We start from the raw sequence: 15,059 nt of genomic DNA on the forward strand, positions 1-15,059 counted from the left end.
TGAGACAGGTACTAGTGCTGCAGCTAACACAAAGATGAATATGGAGAATAATCTAGACTAGGTGGTAGGAGCCTGTGCTTAAAGAAACTTACTTGAAGGGGGTACTAGCGTGGCTCAGAAAGTACAAGAGAAGCATGATAAAATGTGAAGAGTTCTATTTATTAGAAGTTACTTCTGCTATGTTTTATTCTATGAAATTAGTTTTCCAGTATGAAAGTATTTACATAAGACACTCCACTTAGCCTCTATCAATATTGCCAAAGTCTTATATAAATAGCATAGGTGAAATAATTTGAGAACCTTCACAGCAAAGGAAAATGTATACCAACTCAGTTGGGTCTCAGCTGTGTGACATTTGCTTTATATATAAAGACTACAAGAACACAATATAAATTAGTTACAAAAAGGTGATACTGACAGCGCAGCAACTCAATTTGCTGAACACAAAAACCACAAGCAGTGGCTATTACAGCCATGCAGTTTTCATTGTGAAAATTTACATTTTAGATGACATCCATTCCACCTTGCTTTAAGATGTCTGACATTGTACTCCTGTTCTTGGACCCTCCTCATCTTCTTCATATGCTTCTCCCCCACTGTTACGGTAGGTTTGCTCACTTGGATCAAAATCTTCAAGGTCTACCTGATCCATCTCATCTGTAATCATAACATCTTCTCGTGGAGGAAGCAGAGCCTCTAGCAGACATAGTTTCTCTCTTGGAAGCCAGTAGTGCTCTGGGAACTGGACCTACAATTTCATATATGGTGGGTTTTTTTAATGAATAGTTACTCCTGATGCCAACACTGATACCTTTGCTACAGAAAAGCAGTCAACTTACCAAAAACTGTATAATTAAGCTGCCTTTGTCCATTGGAGATTTGTAGACAGGCATCCCTTCATTGTAGATACACTTTAGGTCACCATGTTTTATGACTTCACCTACATGGAGATTAAGAGCTGTAAGTAAGCTTTCATAACCATGAAAAGCAGGGTTATACACAAGCAGTGTTCCCACAGCATCTGAGGAAAATGAGTTAGCAGCTCATGAAAAAGGCTGCAGACTGAAAAGTACTAAAACCAAGCTATACAGAAGTAAGGCCATTTAGGTTATTTCCTCTACTGTAAGAGAAGCAGGTTTGCTTCGCACAGCTTTCAAGCTGAATTAACAGATCATCTAGTAGAGTTTAAGTTTATGGCCTCTTGAATATTTTCCTGGCTATCTACCCACCAAGGCTGAAGTTTATTAAGAAGCATTTGACAGCTTTAGCTGTAATTCTGCATGTAAAGTTTTAGGAGTGACAAGAATGAACTAAATTAAGTGACCGCAAGTGTAGTTTGAATCTGTTGCATCAACTGGTTTGAAACAAAACATCACCCCCACAAAAAAAACCAGTCCAGGCACACTGAAACAGGCAAGCAGTTTATGTAGCATCACGAACTCTTTCAGACCTACCTGGCCTAGATGATATGACAAGAACTCTGTTATCCAGAGTTTCAATGGTCTTTCTGAAACCACATAAAGCCTCCGAGAGTTGAATTCTCATTTTTGTGATTAAGTCATGCCCTCGCCTCTGAAAGACACTGTGATCCTTTTGATCAAGCACAATTATAACATCACCAGGCTCCAGATCAGGCTCCTGGTCACCTTCTCCATGAAATACAATCTTCTGACCATCTTTCATACCTGGAGAAAAGAAACCCATTTATTCTCTGCAGAACTATAGACTACGGTAAGGGACACAGCACAAATACACGTTTCTTACCTTTATCAACATGAACTTCTATGATCTTTTTTTCTCTTACAACCTTACAGCCATTGCAGTTGTCACACCTGTCCTTCGGATTTATTCTTTCACCTTGGCCTTTGCATTCTGGACACACAGTTTGGATTTGTTGTACCATTCCAGGTCCAATCTGCTGAACTAGAACTTGCATTCCTCTTCCTTTACACACAGGGCACTTCTCTATTGCCCCTCTCTTTCCACCATAACCTTTGACAAAAAAGTTAAAGCTGATCTCAGTCTCGAAAAAAAATAAAATATATTACTTGACGTAGTCAGGCTGGAACTCATTGACTTCAAGAGCACTTTTAGGGCAACTTAGTGTGGTTCAGTAATGTATTTCCAATGTAATTGGAATTTAGTTTCCATCACAAAACATGCCCCACGAGTTAGAAGTTTCTACATGCAAAAGAAAGTCAAGTTTTCTATGCACAGCTTATTTCACTAGCCTCTGCCCCATCTTCCAATACATCTTGGTTTTCAAGGAACTATCAGCATACCAACTTCCAAGACCTAGACATTCCATTAATACTTTTGAAAGAATCTGCTTACTAAATATTTAATAGTGTACTAAGATACAAGACTTCATTAAGATTTACCTCAAAGACTAGTCATTACAGATACTTAATAGCTGTAAAATAAGTTGTGTAATCCAAGCTAGACTTCTACCAACAGCAATTAAAATAAAGTTTAATGAAACAACCATTTATTAAAGTTCCAGATTAAGACACTTTTAATTTAGGTACCCTTAACTATAATTCTCAGTGAGTTTAAGTCTGCCATTAGAACAATAACTTTATATCACTACAGATAAGCATAAATAAGAAGAAAATACCCTGGTAGACTTGGGGGGTGTAGGGGAGAAAAATGAAAACACCCCACTCACCCACAAACTTTATTCCCAACCCCCCACCCTGCTGCTTTTTTTTTTAAAAAAAAAACAAACACAAAAACAAAACCAACAAACAACCTTGCAGTAAGAGGGGTTTGAAACCACTATTTTTTTTTTACCTTCACACTTTCCACAAATAACATTCTTTTGCAGTGCCAGTTTCCTTGTAATACCATTATATAAGTCTTCAAGAGATACACCTAACTGGTGCACAACATTTTTGCCTTAAAAAAAAAAACAGAAGAGCAAGATTAATTCTGATTTGGCTGTTGTAAGGACAAATGTTTATTTAAAGTCTTCTATGCTTGTTCATACATGCAGTCTCACTGAGGAAATGTAAAGTTCATTGCAAACTTTGAACACAGCTCAGCCCCCTTAAAAGCATGTACAGTTCCATCTGCTTCCACTGAGCTGCACCCACTTATGTCAGAACATAAAGTTTAGCTGTAATTAAGCAAAGCATCATTAAAGCCACCCTATCCCTGCTCCTACCCCTAATTTTATAAGCTTAACTGAAACAGCAAGATGCAAGGACACTACCAGCTTCAGATCTAGTCAATTTAGAAGTTGCTATTATGCCTACCTATAAATTTCTGTGCCACTTCATAGCATAATTTCAAAGATTTTACAGCAAGTTACTACTTGCTCCTTCAACAGACTTTGGGCATGGAAAAAGACAAAAATCATACTGTGCTTTTGGCAGCACTCTGTACTCAGTTTCACATAATTTCTCCCAAATATTTCCATGAGATTTAACATTACTGAAGTTTAAGTTGATGGTGTCCTTTGAAGCAAGTTGCCCAAAGCATATAAGCAAGTAAGGCACAGATCTAGAAACAAGATAACTTAAAACAGGTCTAATTCAATGTCTCTAACCTACCAATGTCTCCCCCTCCCCTACACATTACCCACACCCACTTTAACAAAAAAATAAACAGAACTCATCAGAAAGACTGCTATGGCTACGCCATGTTATCTACTTTATCAGAATCTTAATGCTAGAGTAACTAAAAAAATCATAGTTAACTTGATCTACTGTTGCAATGAGTAATATCCACACTATGTACACTTAGCAGAACAGCAGTACCATAGCACAGGTGTTTTATGCTTAAAGTGCATGGTTAGAGTTTCTAGAACTTGTTTAGAACTGTGTACCTCTTCTCTCTCTATTCATTCGGCCTCCACCACCAAAGAACATGTCAAAGATGTCCATGGGTGAAGAGAAGCTGCCGCCACTCAGGCCTCCTTCTTTAATAGCCTGCTCCCCACCCTGGTCATAGAGGTCCCTTTTCTTTGGGTCCGACAGAACTTCATATGCCTGGGATATGAGTTTAAACTAAAAAGAAAAAAGAAGCTCTGAACAACTATGACCAAGAGGAAAAGTAACCCTCTCATATGCAACTCCATCTTCAGATTGAGCCACTACAGCATTTGTCTTTTTCCAAAAGGAAACTCCCTGAACAAATGCGTAATTGACTATAATAGTATGCTTTTGTCCAGGAAAACAACCCCTTTTCTCCCTCTCCCCCCCCCCCCTCCTCCCACATTGCAAGTGGGCTTAATTCAGAGTCACATCCAATTTACAAGCATATGCAAACTACGCGCTGATGATGATTGTAGTTGCAACCATTATACACCTCTGACAGATCCATTTAGAAAGGGATATGATACTATCCCCAAAGTCTTGGGGATCCCCAGATGCTCTATGGCCACAGCAGTGCTAGTTATTCTGGAGCTACACAGGGATCCTTCATGCCTGCTGAGCTGCTACATCCAGCTAGAACTAAACAGATAATCAAGTGACCAGACACTGGTGTTGCTTACTCATTGCAAATAGAAAGACTTAAGATACAAATCAAAGCATCCACTGTATCAAAATAATTAAGGGATTTTTTTTGAAATAGCTATCAAGAATTTCCTATTACTAAGATGACCAAGTCAATTTTTAAGCTCAATTTGCTCTTACTGAACCGAATACTTCCGTTTTAAACATGATTTACTTATAACCAGGTAAAGCAGTGTAAGTAAAAAAGCAGGCCAAAAATAAAAGCAGAAAAGGTTACCTTTGACTATGTTACTACTTAACTAGCTTGGGTTTTGTAAATTGGTGTATTAAATACACAAATATGGAGCTTCTACTCTAATGTTAAGGGATTGTTGGACCAGCTTTTAGATAAAGAATCCTATCATTCCAGTTTTCCATAGCTTTCCAATTGTGGTGCTCATTTATCCTCCTAGGCAACGTGTGGAGTTGAGCAGGTCTCTGCTAATAGCACGTGAAATGGTTATGTTGTAAACAGTCCACCCGTGCGCAGCCCAACGATTTTCCCTGGATAGTTACCTTGAACATCTGCATTAGCATTTTCTCGGAAGAAAACTCATCCTGTTCAGGAACACAAATCCATCCAGGGCAACCCCAGCACGCACAGCAGTGCTGGCAGCTAGATCCAACACTGGCCTTTGCAACATCTGACACAGCACGATGGCCATTAGGGCACTAAAAATCCTTTCAGCTTTGCCTGTTTTAACCAGCATCTCCGCAAGAATGAGCTCCCTTATCAACTACGGGGAGACCGGTAGGAACTGCGCCCCAAAAGAGGAACCAACACACCCCCTCCTGCCACAGCTGGGCCATCAGGCCTGCTAGCAGTTTCAGACGTCTTTCGCAGACTCTGAAGAAGGGGAGCCCTTCGTTTCCTCTCACTATGCTGCGGGAACGGCGTTACGTCCGTCCTTTGGGCAAACCACAATCTTCAGGTAAAAATACGGACGCGCTTCCCGCCGACGTACGTTAACCAGGGCCGGTACGTGGCCGACCCGCGGTGCCCCACGCGGGCGGCCCCGCCACAGCGCCGGCTTCTCCTGCCGGAGTCGCCCATTTTGAGGCCCAGCGGCGCCTGCGGTGAGCCCCGCCGGCGCAGGCAGGGCCCGGGCCCGGCCTCGGCCTCGGCCCCGGGCCCGGCCCCGCGCCACCCCGCCGCAGGTACCGCCGGGAGCGGCTGCCGCCTCACCGCGGGCGGCCCACCGGCTCCCGGTCCCAAACCGAGCCCCCCAGCCCGACCCCGTCCCCCGCGTACCCGCTCGCCCTCGCTGGGGTTCTTGTCCGGGTGGTACTTCAGCGCCAGCTTGCGATAGGCGCGCTTGATCTCCTCAGAGGAGGCATTAGGTTTCACCTGCAAGATGTCGTAGTACTCCGTCTCCTTCACCATGGTGCCCTGCGGGAGGACGCGCCGCGTTAGTGACTCCCCGCTACCCCCTCGTTACGCCCCCGCCCGGGACGCGCGGCCCACGGCCGCCACGGCGGCCGCCGCCGCCGCCGCCCGGCATCCCGCCGAGGCCCACCGTGCCGCGCTCACCGCCGCGGAACGCCCCGCTCCTGCCGCCCCGCTCGCCGATCACCGTTGCCCCGCCTCTTCCGCGGGGTTTTATATGGGCGCCGGCCGAATCTTCTGGAATGACGCCGCCCTACGTCACGGCCTTGGAACGGTCTAGAATTCCCGCGCGTGACGTCACCGCCGGTACGTTCCCGGGGGGGGGGGGAGGGGGGAGCGGAGGGGGTGGGGTGGTTTTCCGCCCGGCGCCTCAGGAGTGGGGGGAGGGGAGGGGGGCGGCTGTGAGGAGAGGGGAGACGACGGGAGACGCCGCGCTCTGGCGGGAGCGGCCCGGGCAGGGTCACTTCCCGCCTTCCTCCTGGAGGAGGAGGAGGAGGGTCAGGCTCCGCAAACGGGCGGTTTTCTTTCTGTCAGGTATCACGGGTTTTGGTCACTCAAGTGCAATTTCACGTCAGCCTCTTCAATCGGTGGTAGTTTTCCTTCCTTTCTCTCCCGTGAAACGCACTCAGATGCGAATCTGGCCCTCCGGAGAGCCCGACGGGCACCCTCCTACGAACTTCCCCGGCCGGCTGCGCCTTAGAAGCGGGTCTCGTCAGTTAATAAAGACTGGATTTCTGACGCTTTTTGCCTCAGTGTTTTGGGCGTTTTAAAATTAATTGAGCTAAAGGTGCCCCCCCCCCCCCGCTCTGCACTTGTTTGCTCGCCCTTTCTTTAAGCCGGCCTGCCGACAGTGGGCTGGGAAGCTGGGTGAGTTTTCACCTGTCTCCAAGCAACCAAAGGTCTCCAATTAATTATTTAGTGCTCAGGTGAAAGGAGGTAACTGGTACTGCTGTGGGAGCGGGGTGAAAGCATGTTTTCATAGATGACGACAGGTCGAGGTTGAAAATGGCAAGTGAAAAATACAGAAAGGCTGTATGAACTAAGAACAGATCTTGCTCAGACTCCAGTAGAAATGCTTACAATTATTTTTTATTCCAGGAAACTGTTCTTTATTCCTGGAAACAGCTTTATAAAACAAGAACAGCTCCTCTGGTTATGATAACCCAAAGGCTGCAGCACTCTGACAATCGCAGTACAGGTAAAAAGTTAAGATGACCATCAAGAAAAGAACCGTGTTGCATTGCCTAACAGTGGAAAACAAAGGGGGGGAAAAAAAAAAGGAAAAAAAAGACTGTGGATTTTGAATAAAAATTTTTGATGGTTTAAAGCTCTAGTGCCATTATAATGAACTTTCTACTGTATTTCACGTAAATACTATTAGAAGATTGAATTAATGCAATCTGTTCTTTGTGTACTCCTGCTTATATTGAGGATGTAGACTTACTAAAGGAGGGGGAGCTAATCTACAGGAAAATAACCCAAAGTACCAATGAAAGGAACAGTTCAAAACCACAAGAAAGAAATGAGCGTTGGTAACTATTTTTTTCTTTTAAGCATAATTGTCAGCAGCTGAACATGTAAATCTGTGTTTTGCAATTGTGAATTTATATTGAAAAATAAATACAGAAATTATTTTCTAAAATAACTATAGTAAGTTACTCTGTAAACTTGTAGGCTGAGAATTGTGTATCCCTTTTTTAAGGGGGAAAAGCCAGTTTATTTAATAATGGTGTTCACATTAAAGATAAATTAGCTATAATCCTATAGTCCTGAAGATAATATTCCTGTTTAAGAAGAAATCATAAATCTGTTAATAGCTTTGCCGTAGCTGAATGCTTCAGCGGGTGACAGGCTTTCAAAGCACATGATGAATGTCACAGATCAATTTATAGTACGTTGTAAAGCGACAGTATGTAATTTCTGTGAGTAGAAACCCTAATGTAGGTATCCATAGATATCGGTAAATATAATATGAACTCAGACTCGTGGGTGGTTTCTTACTAGTAAGAGCCAAAAACTTTGCTGGTATGGATCTTTGCTTAAGAGGACTGAGCCTCCTGCTTTGTTTACTTTCCTTTCATTTTATTAGAGGGAGCTATCAGGTTATATTTACTTTATCTTTAATAGTCAGTATTTGTTTTCTCCATCTTTGGTTCCAGTTGGTACAACCAAACTCCTTATTTATTCAAAGAATTAGTGGGAAAAGTAGTAAGGGCTGGTGGTTTTGATTACAAAAATAGGAGAGAGATCAGTCCATCAGTATTCTTCACATCATCATCTGCATCTCCTGCATTGCTCTAGTCTGGGAACTGCGGTCATCCTGGTACCTGTGGGGAATACAGGACTTCTCTAGCTGTCTGAAGTAAAACATTTCCTATTTATCAATACTGTATTTATGGAACAGAGTTGGAATCTTCAGTAGCTGATTTTACTCATTTTGTCATAATTAGTAATAAATGTAGACATATTTCTCACCAATTACAGTGGTGGTTCCTCTACTCAACAAACCTGGTGATCAAGTGCGTATATGCTGAGTTCTCTTTCTTTTGCTACACACCTTGCCTCCTTAAGTCTGTGGTTGTTCCTAAGCAGTAGTTGCTTACACATTTCTCAGATGAACAGCTGATCTCTTTTACTATTCTTTCCCTCACTTTTTCTCCTCTGCACGTAATATTACGAATGACTTTGTCATTTTTTACTTGCACAGTATCAAATTTGCATGTAGGTGTAAACAGGAAAACTACCAGGGAATTTCCGTTCTCTGCAAGTAGGCAGGGCTGGACTGGGATTGGGGAACAATTAGATCCTACTGCCAGTTTCATTTAACCACCAGAGGACTCTGCCTTGGGTTCTGAAATAGGTATTCCCACTGTTGGCACAAAACAAGTCAAAACACTGCCTCACACCTGGCCTTGGGAGCATACAGCATCTTTATACGCTACAAGAACTATGCATTTATCTTTTAATTTCTGCTATATGAAATTCGCATGGAATCTCCTCGTTTGCATTTCTGTCTTTTATCTGGCCATGTTACTATTTCTCATTAATCATGCCTTCTAAACTGTGAAGCTGTTGTTGGCAACAGCATCCTGGAGACACAGGTAAGAGTACAATCTGCTGAATTGCAGCTGCAGTTTCTTGCAGCACCCTTGATTTTTGTAAAGAAGTTCCACGAATAACTTTCATTATGAACACCTGAAAAAAAAAAAATCAGGAATCTGAGGGCTTGAAACTTGTGTCTGTTTTCAGTCACACTAAAGATAATAGTGCATATATAATATAATGCATAAAGAGCTTGAGTAGTCCTTCTGGAAGGTAAAATCAGAATCACAACAGACTTTCCTTGGTGTTAAGCTGGATTCTTTCAGCATCCAAACCTGAACAGGTACCATGATTTCTACAAAGCTGTTAGGAAAACACCCTTTAAATAATACTTTTAACCTATGATTTTTAGTTTTACTTAAAATATACTTTAAAAGGGCTATTTAAAGTAGAACAGTTTCATGTAATGGACCTTTTATGGTACTGGAACTTTTTACCCATAATTAATACCTCTAAAGGATGTTTTGTACAGAAACAAGCTCTTCGGAAAATCTTTTTGCCTGTGATGGAAAGTAAAAGATCATATCTGCAAGAAAATTTAAATGATGGCATTTGTTTTGAGCTATTATAGGACAGTGTATAGTGAGTGACTAGCATCTTTAGAGGATTTTTCTGAGGCAAGTTTTAATTAAAATGTGCAACAATCTGTAGTAATTAATTCCCTGTAATACAGAAGGAGTAAGAACTGTTTTCATAGTACAGTTTTGACTGGTTAAAGGCTGGGCATCTTTAAGTGGTTTGGGCCTGTAGAAAATTTGACTGCAAATATGACGGGTTAAATGAACACCTATAGGTAAATGTGAAAACGCAAGCTATTTAATTTGACTCTAAACCAATCTTTTCCTTAGAAAGAAGCAGCAAAATTGTTTCTAGATGTGCCTGTCCTCAGACCAGCTGTCTTCTTGACCTGACAGAATGTTCTGCCTTTTCCCAGTTGCTCAGAAACAGCTGCTTCTTTTTCCAGATGTGCATTTGCAGCTACTTTTTTTTTTTCTTTATGATTCTCTTCCTTCCTTAATTAGTACAAACTGGTAGTTACAGGCAAATCTAAGATGCTTTCGTTATTGGCACTCAGACTCCAGAAGCTTTGCACAAATTAATCTGTGTTTTTTCTCTGTATTGTTGTAGAACAATTCCCTAGAAAGCAGAATGCATTGTTCAGAAAGGCAAAATGAAATTCCTGTTGCTGTGGCATGGTCAATGAGAGAAAATATTTTTACAGAGAGATTGCTACTAGAAATTTCATGAAATATTAATACATGCAACTGGTTATGCTTCTGGATAGCAAAGTGGTTTGTGGGATAAACTGCTTCACCTGACGAATGTACATGATGTAGTCTTGTTGGTTTTGCCTACAGGTGCTGATTTGAGTATGGATAAATTCTCTTCAGTTTTGCAAGTATGGGGAGACACAGACAGCTAGGGGTAAAAGTTGTCCTTTTCCTAATCTGAATTCCTTCGTTAGAAATGAATTGGTATAAAATGTGTATGTGAGTTTAAAAAGATGTTGCATACCTGGGGCTTTTCATTATGGAATCTGCCCTCAGCATCTTCTCCTTGGCCCAAGCTAGCGTAAATTTGTTGATTTTTAAGGTATGTGTTGAGACTCATTTGTTTACTAAGACTTAATGGAGGCTTAGCCACAGTGATGTTTGAAGACATCTTTGGGTTTAGAATTTTGCTTAAACTCTGAAACTTACTCTTGCTTAAGAGTAACTGTGGAGTTGATTGTGTTTTTATTTTAGCTAAAATGTTTTAGAGGCCAAAATTAAATCTTTAATTTTATGAGAAACTGGGTGGGGGGGAGGGGGGGGAATATCTGTGAAAGTATTGTGTGTGAAATCACAGTAAATGCAGTTAACAGCTGTCCAGGATCATAGCAGACAGCATGCTGCAATTAGTAGCAAGTTGAAAAACTGCCAGGCTCGAAGAGGACTGATTTGAAATAATGAAAAAAAAAAAAAGATCAGAATTGGTGCTAGTTTTGTAAATAAATGTAACAAAGCCTTTGAAATAAAAATGTAAAGGTTATTAGAAGTTTTGCTGGTGGTTGTTGTGGGGTGAGGGGTTTTTTTTTGTTTTAGACTCAGTGCTGAGAGTCTGAAATAACAGTAGGCCTACCAGTTTAACAACACGCTTGTACCAAAAAGCATTGTTTTACACTAAGATGTTTGTTACACAATTTAAAAAAAAAAGCCAACGGCACAGAGTTGTTTTGTTACATGAATCAACAACCTGCTTAAACTAATTGGGATGAACAGCAAGGAGCATCCAGAATTAGTATACTCCTTCATTCGTTTTAAATGCAAGTTTTATGGCAAAACATAAACATTCTTGCCTTACAAGTAAAGAAATGGGGGAGGAAACATCCTGTCCCAAACATAAAGGCGTGCTGTACGTTCCACCCACGCTGAGGCTGATGGGCACATTGTGGTTCTGTTGGTTACTGACCTTAGTAACAACATCGCTTTGTTTTGGCCTCTGTAATATTTCTGCTTGGGATCTTGTGACAGTACAAGTTTGTAGTGACGAACTTTAAGTATCAGTCACTAATTCCAGAAAGAGACCTATCATAATTGCAGAGCAAAGGATGTGAACAATATGTGAGCTTTATTTGCCTCTTAATTACCTCCATAGCTTTGTAAGCCTGTCAACACCCAGAAATCTTAACCTGTAGCTGGAGAAAGCAGCCCATCCCAGTGCAAAAATTCAGTCTGAGTCTAGTGTAGTCTTGTGCAAGTTGCATGTGGCTAGATATAGGTGTGTAAGAAAATGACCACAGCACCACATAAACTGCAGTATGTAGAAATCATTTAAAGGTAAAGATCATTCCTTACTCAACTCTATGTACATTGCTAGCCCTATTTATTAAGATGTATTACTTGAAACTTGAAGCATACCTAGAAATGTTGTACCAGAACTACAAAGGCAGATGCTACGTAGAACTATTTCTTACAGCATGATGTTCATAAACCTATTGTTAATATGACAGGACTGTTTCTAGCTGACAATTGCAGGAAACCTACAATTTATCAGTCATGTGAGTTTTCTGTTACAGTCAAACAGTCCAAAAGCAACTCTTCTCCACCAGTCCCCCTTGATAAATTGCCCTTTTGTCACTTTTGTTACCGGGGAGTGATTTAGCATCAGAGAATCCTTGATTGCATCAAAATAATTTTCTAACCATCAGTTAGTTTAAGGGAGATTATATGAAAAACAGAACAAAAAAATCTTTTCTAAACACAGTATGTATAGAAGAGATGTATATTTGAGGTTTTCTGTTTATTTGCTAAAAGTACAAGTTTTAGAGAATTAACAGCTGTTTTCCTTCCATGAGACCATTCTGTTACCTAGCCACTCAACCTGAGATGCAATCCAAGCAAGATAATTAGTGGTTGTCTGATTGGATTTCTGCATATAACATAGCATGTAAAATGTTTTAGATGACCAGAAGAAGAAAAAAGAATGAGATTTCTTGCAACAGAGTTTAATCCTGTTTTTTCTTTATAGTATTTCTGGAAAGCTAGTTGCAAGCCTGCGGAAGATACCTAGTGGCTTTCTGCAAAGAATCATCAGAACAAAGTGGAGTTTGGAGAGTTACCCTGAAATGAAGGAACTAAATCAATCCTGACAAAAAATGAATTTTTGCTGCGTAAGATGACACATTTTTACCATTGAAATATCCCCTGTTCTGTGTTCAGTTATTTTCAAAGCAAGTTTCTGGTGTGAGAATAGACCCCTTAGAATCCCAATGCGAAGTCTTCTTTCTTTTCCTTTCATTTCAAATTGCATTATCTGCAACTAGGTATTTGGATGTGGTGCAAGATACTCTGGAATAAAAGTCATATCTTTCTATAAAGTTAGATGTTTACTAGTCTTATGTTTTCCTAATCACTATGGCTTTGTACCACTAAATAAAACATTCTGGATCATGTTCTCTGGTTCTGAAGGCAAATGGCCTGGCACAGCTTGCATCCTTCTCTTCCTCCTCCAGACAGGGTAGTCATTAACTTCATCTCCCAGTAACAGCCCCTGCCCTGGGTTATCCCCTGGGTTAGGGAAATGGCAGTTTGTGCAGACCAAAACCATCCCATGGAAGGTGCTTGCAGTGGGTGGCTTGAGCCATTCTCTGGATGTTTTTTTGTTTACTAGTATAGAAGTAACCTAAGTAGCTGAATGAGACTTTCTTACATCCTGGGAAGTAATTTGTTTAGTCATGTATAGAAACTTCTACAGTATATGGTAGGCCTAGTTCAGTGAAGTTAATGAAGTGCTGGTGTAGTTGTGATGCTGGAGGAGGTGCTTGGCTGTTGAAGTACTGGGTTTTATAGGTATAATTGACTTGAAGGCATTTCCTAATGTAATTAATCTGCATTTTCTTTAAGAAAATAACTTCACTGAATGTTCCTTTTTGAAACTAGAGTTAATAAAATTAGAATTGCTTCAACTTCTATGAATGAATTCATTGGAAAAGAAAAGATTTGCATCTTAAAGCATTGTAGACTCATTAAAATTCTTCTCATGGATAATTAAAGAAAACTGAATTAAAAGGAAAGTTTAACAGTAAGCAGCTCACAGGCAGTGCGACATTTCAAGCATGTTAAAATCAGAAAGAAGTAGCTTTTGTAGCTGTAGTCTCCTCCTCTTGTATTACGTGTTGTTTTTTTTAACAAATAACCAGTTACTGTTGGTTTCTTCAGTTGTCCAAGTAGCTTATTTATGCTTGACCCGCACAGTTCTTTAGCATATTTGTGACCAGCTTTAGAGGGTTTGTCAGCATGCCTAACAGTGGAGAGACTCTTACGAAAAAAGTACAAGATGAAAATGCAATGAATATTTCAGAAAGCTATGAAAATGGGTAAAGTAGCTTGAGCATTTATTTTAACAAACTGATTTATCAATTTTTCAAAACTTAAGTGTGTCTTCTACTATCATGCAGATCCACAAGAACCTTGTTTGCCTAACGGTGTCTCTGCTGTCAAATGCAGAATAAGGTGTATCTTTTGAGGCTAGAATGAGAGAAAATTGTAATGAAGATTCTAAATGGATTTATTCTTCTATGCTAACTTCTAGTTTGGCATTAAACCTAATAGCATCATTCAGTATGGAGTATGTTGCTTTTATGCTATTTGCATGTATTTAGTTGTTGTCCTGGGTTCAGCTGGGATAGAGTTAATTTTTACAGGAACCTGGGAGGTGGGGGCATAGCCGGGGCAGCTGACCTGAACTAGCCAAGGAGCTATTCCATACCATGTGACATCCTGCCCAGTATATAAATGGGGAGCGGGCCGGGGGGTGGTCTCTGTTTTTTTTCGGTGGGGGAAGTGGCGGAGCGTCGGGTCCCGGGTGGTGAGCAGTTGCACTGTGCATCACTCTTTTTTGTATACCTTTTTTTCATTAGTGCCGTTGTTGTTGTTGTAATCTCTTTTGTGTTTGTCCCAGTAAACTGCCTTTATCTCAACCCTCGAGGTTCCAGTTTCTTTTCCTTTTCTCTCCTCCGTCTCCTCCCCATCCCACCGGAGGGGGGCGGAGGAGTGAGCGAGCGGCTGCGTGGTCCTTTGTTACCGGCCGGGCTGAAACCACGACAGTCCTTTTTTGGCGCCCAACGTGGGGCAGAAGGGTTGAGATAACGACAGATCTGGCCAGAGCGTGTTGAAACAAATTTGCCAAACGCATTTCTTAGATATATAGATGTTAGTCACAATGTTGTTTCATTTGTTTACATGGTGGCGTTTTGTAAGCTCTTATATGCTCTATGTATTGCCTGTAGTTGCGTATCTCATCTCTGGGAGAGTGATTGGGATTATCATTTTGCTGTACTGGGCAATGTCGACTTATGAAATGATTACATCACTGGTCATGAGGTTAAGCTGGTATCTGTATGAGGCAGTGATATCATTTCCATACTTTGGGCGCCTTCTGTCGGATTTTATTGGTAATTACACCCAATCCATGGGGAAATTAGGGGGGGATACCTCCCCCCGTCCGTTCACCTCCCTCTTCTCCTTCCGACTAATTACAACAGCTTTTGAGAATTTTGAATATCCTTGGGATGCGCAAGCCAATGTGCT

At 41.2% G+C, this 15,059-nt stretch overlaps 2 protein-coding genes across 12 annotated transcripts in view; one reads left to right on the plus strand and one right to left on the minus strand.

Moving 5' to 3' along the window:
- Positions 1-138: 138 nt before the first annotated feature.
- Positions 139-6,143, minus strand: DNAJA4 (DnaJ heat shock protein family (Hsp40) member A4). Of its 6 annotated transcripts, none has more exons than XM_049813248.1 (8): positions 6,031-6,143; positions 5,752-5,889; positions 3,830-4,010; positions 2,794-2,898; positions 1,765-1,992; positions 1,455-1,685; positions 840-940; positions 139-748 (listed from the first exon to the last, which is right to left on the minus strand). In XM_049813248.1, the coding sequence occupies exons 2-8, from the start codon at positions 5,881-5,883 to the stop codon at positions 530-532; spliced, it is 1,197 nt and encodes a 398-aa protein (XP_049669205.1). In that variant the 5' UTR covers positions 5,884-5,889; positions 6,031-6,143; the 3' UTR covers positions 139-529. The 6 variants fall into 6 exon arrangements, with proteins under 6 accessions (XP_049669205.1, XP_049669206.1, XP_049669209.1 ...); XM_049813249.1 differs by having other exon boundaries at positions 6,017-6,075; XM_049813252.1 differs by lacking the exons at positions 5,752-5,889; positions 6,031-6,143 and adding exons at positions 4,312-4,457; positions 5,016-5,669.
- The window catches only part of ACSBG1 (acyl-CoA synthetase bubblegum family member 1), a 59,072-nt gene continuing 50,104 nt past the window's right edge, over positions 6,092-15,059 (plus strand). Inside the window, exons 1-2 of one of the 6 annotated variants that reach the window (XM_049813239.1) lie at positions 6,092-6,192; positions 6,985-7,084. In XM_049813239.1, coding sequence (XP_049669196.1) covers positions 7,042-7,084 — 43 coding nt within the window. In that variant the 5' untranslated portion in view covers positions 6,092-6,192; positions 6,985-7,041. Of the gene's footprint in view, positions 6,193-6,984; positions 7,419-10,783; positions 13,847-15,059 lie in introns of those variants that run through there. The other 5 variants (XM_049813241.1, XM_049813244.1, XM_049813243.1 and 2 more) reach the window with 5 other exon arrangements.

Source organism: Accipiter gentilis, chromosome 10 (genome assembly GCF_929443795.1).
Source record: "Accipiter gentilis chromosome 10, bAccGen1.1, whole genome shotgun sequence".
NCBI lineage: Eukaryota > Metazoa > Chordata > Aves > Accipitriformes > Accipitridae > Astur > Astur gentilis.

What these genes read in the sequence shown, in the direction of transcription:
- DNAJA4 (XM_049813248.1), bottom strand. Translation starts at nt 5,883, where the DNA reads ATGGTGAAGGAGACGGAGTACTACGACATCTTGCAGGTGAAACCTAAT. An exon ending in TATTTGTGGAAAGTGTGAAG is followed by an intron (nt 1,993 to 2,793) that starts GTAAAAAAAAAA and finishes TTTTTGTCAAAG; the next exon opens with GTTATGGTGGAAAGAGAGGG. An exon ending in GCTTAATTATACAGTTTTTG is followed by an intron (nt 749 to 839) that starts GTAAGTTGACTG and finishes ATGAAATTGTAG; the next exon opens with GTCCAGTTCCCAGAGCACTA.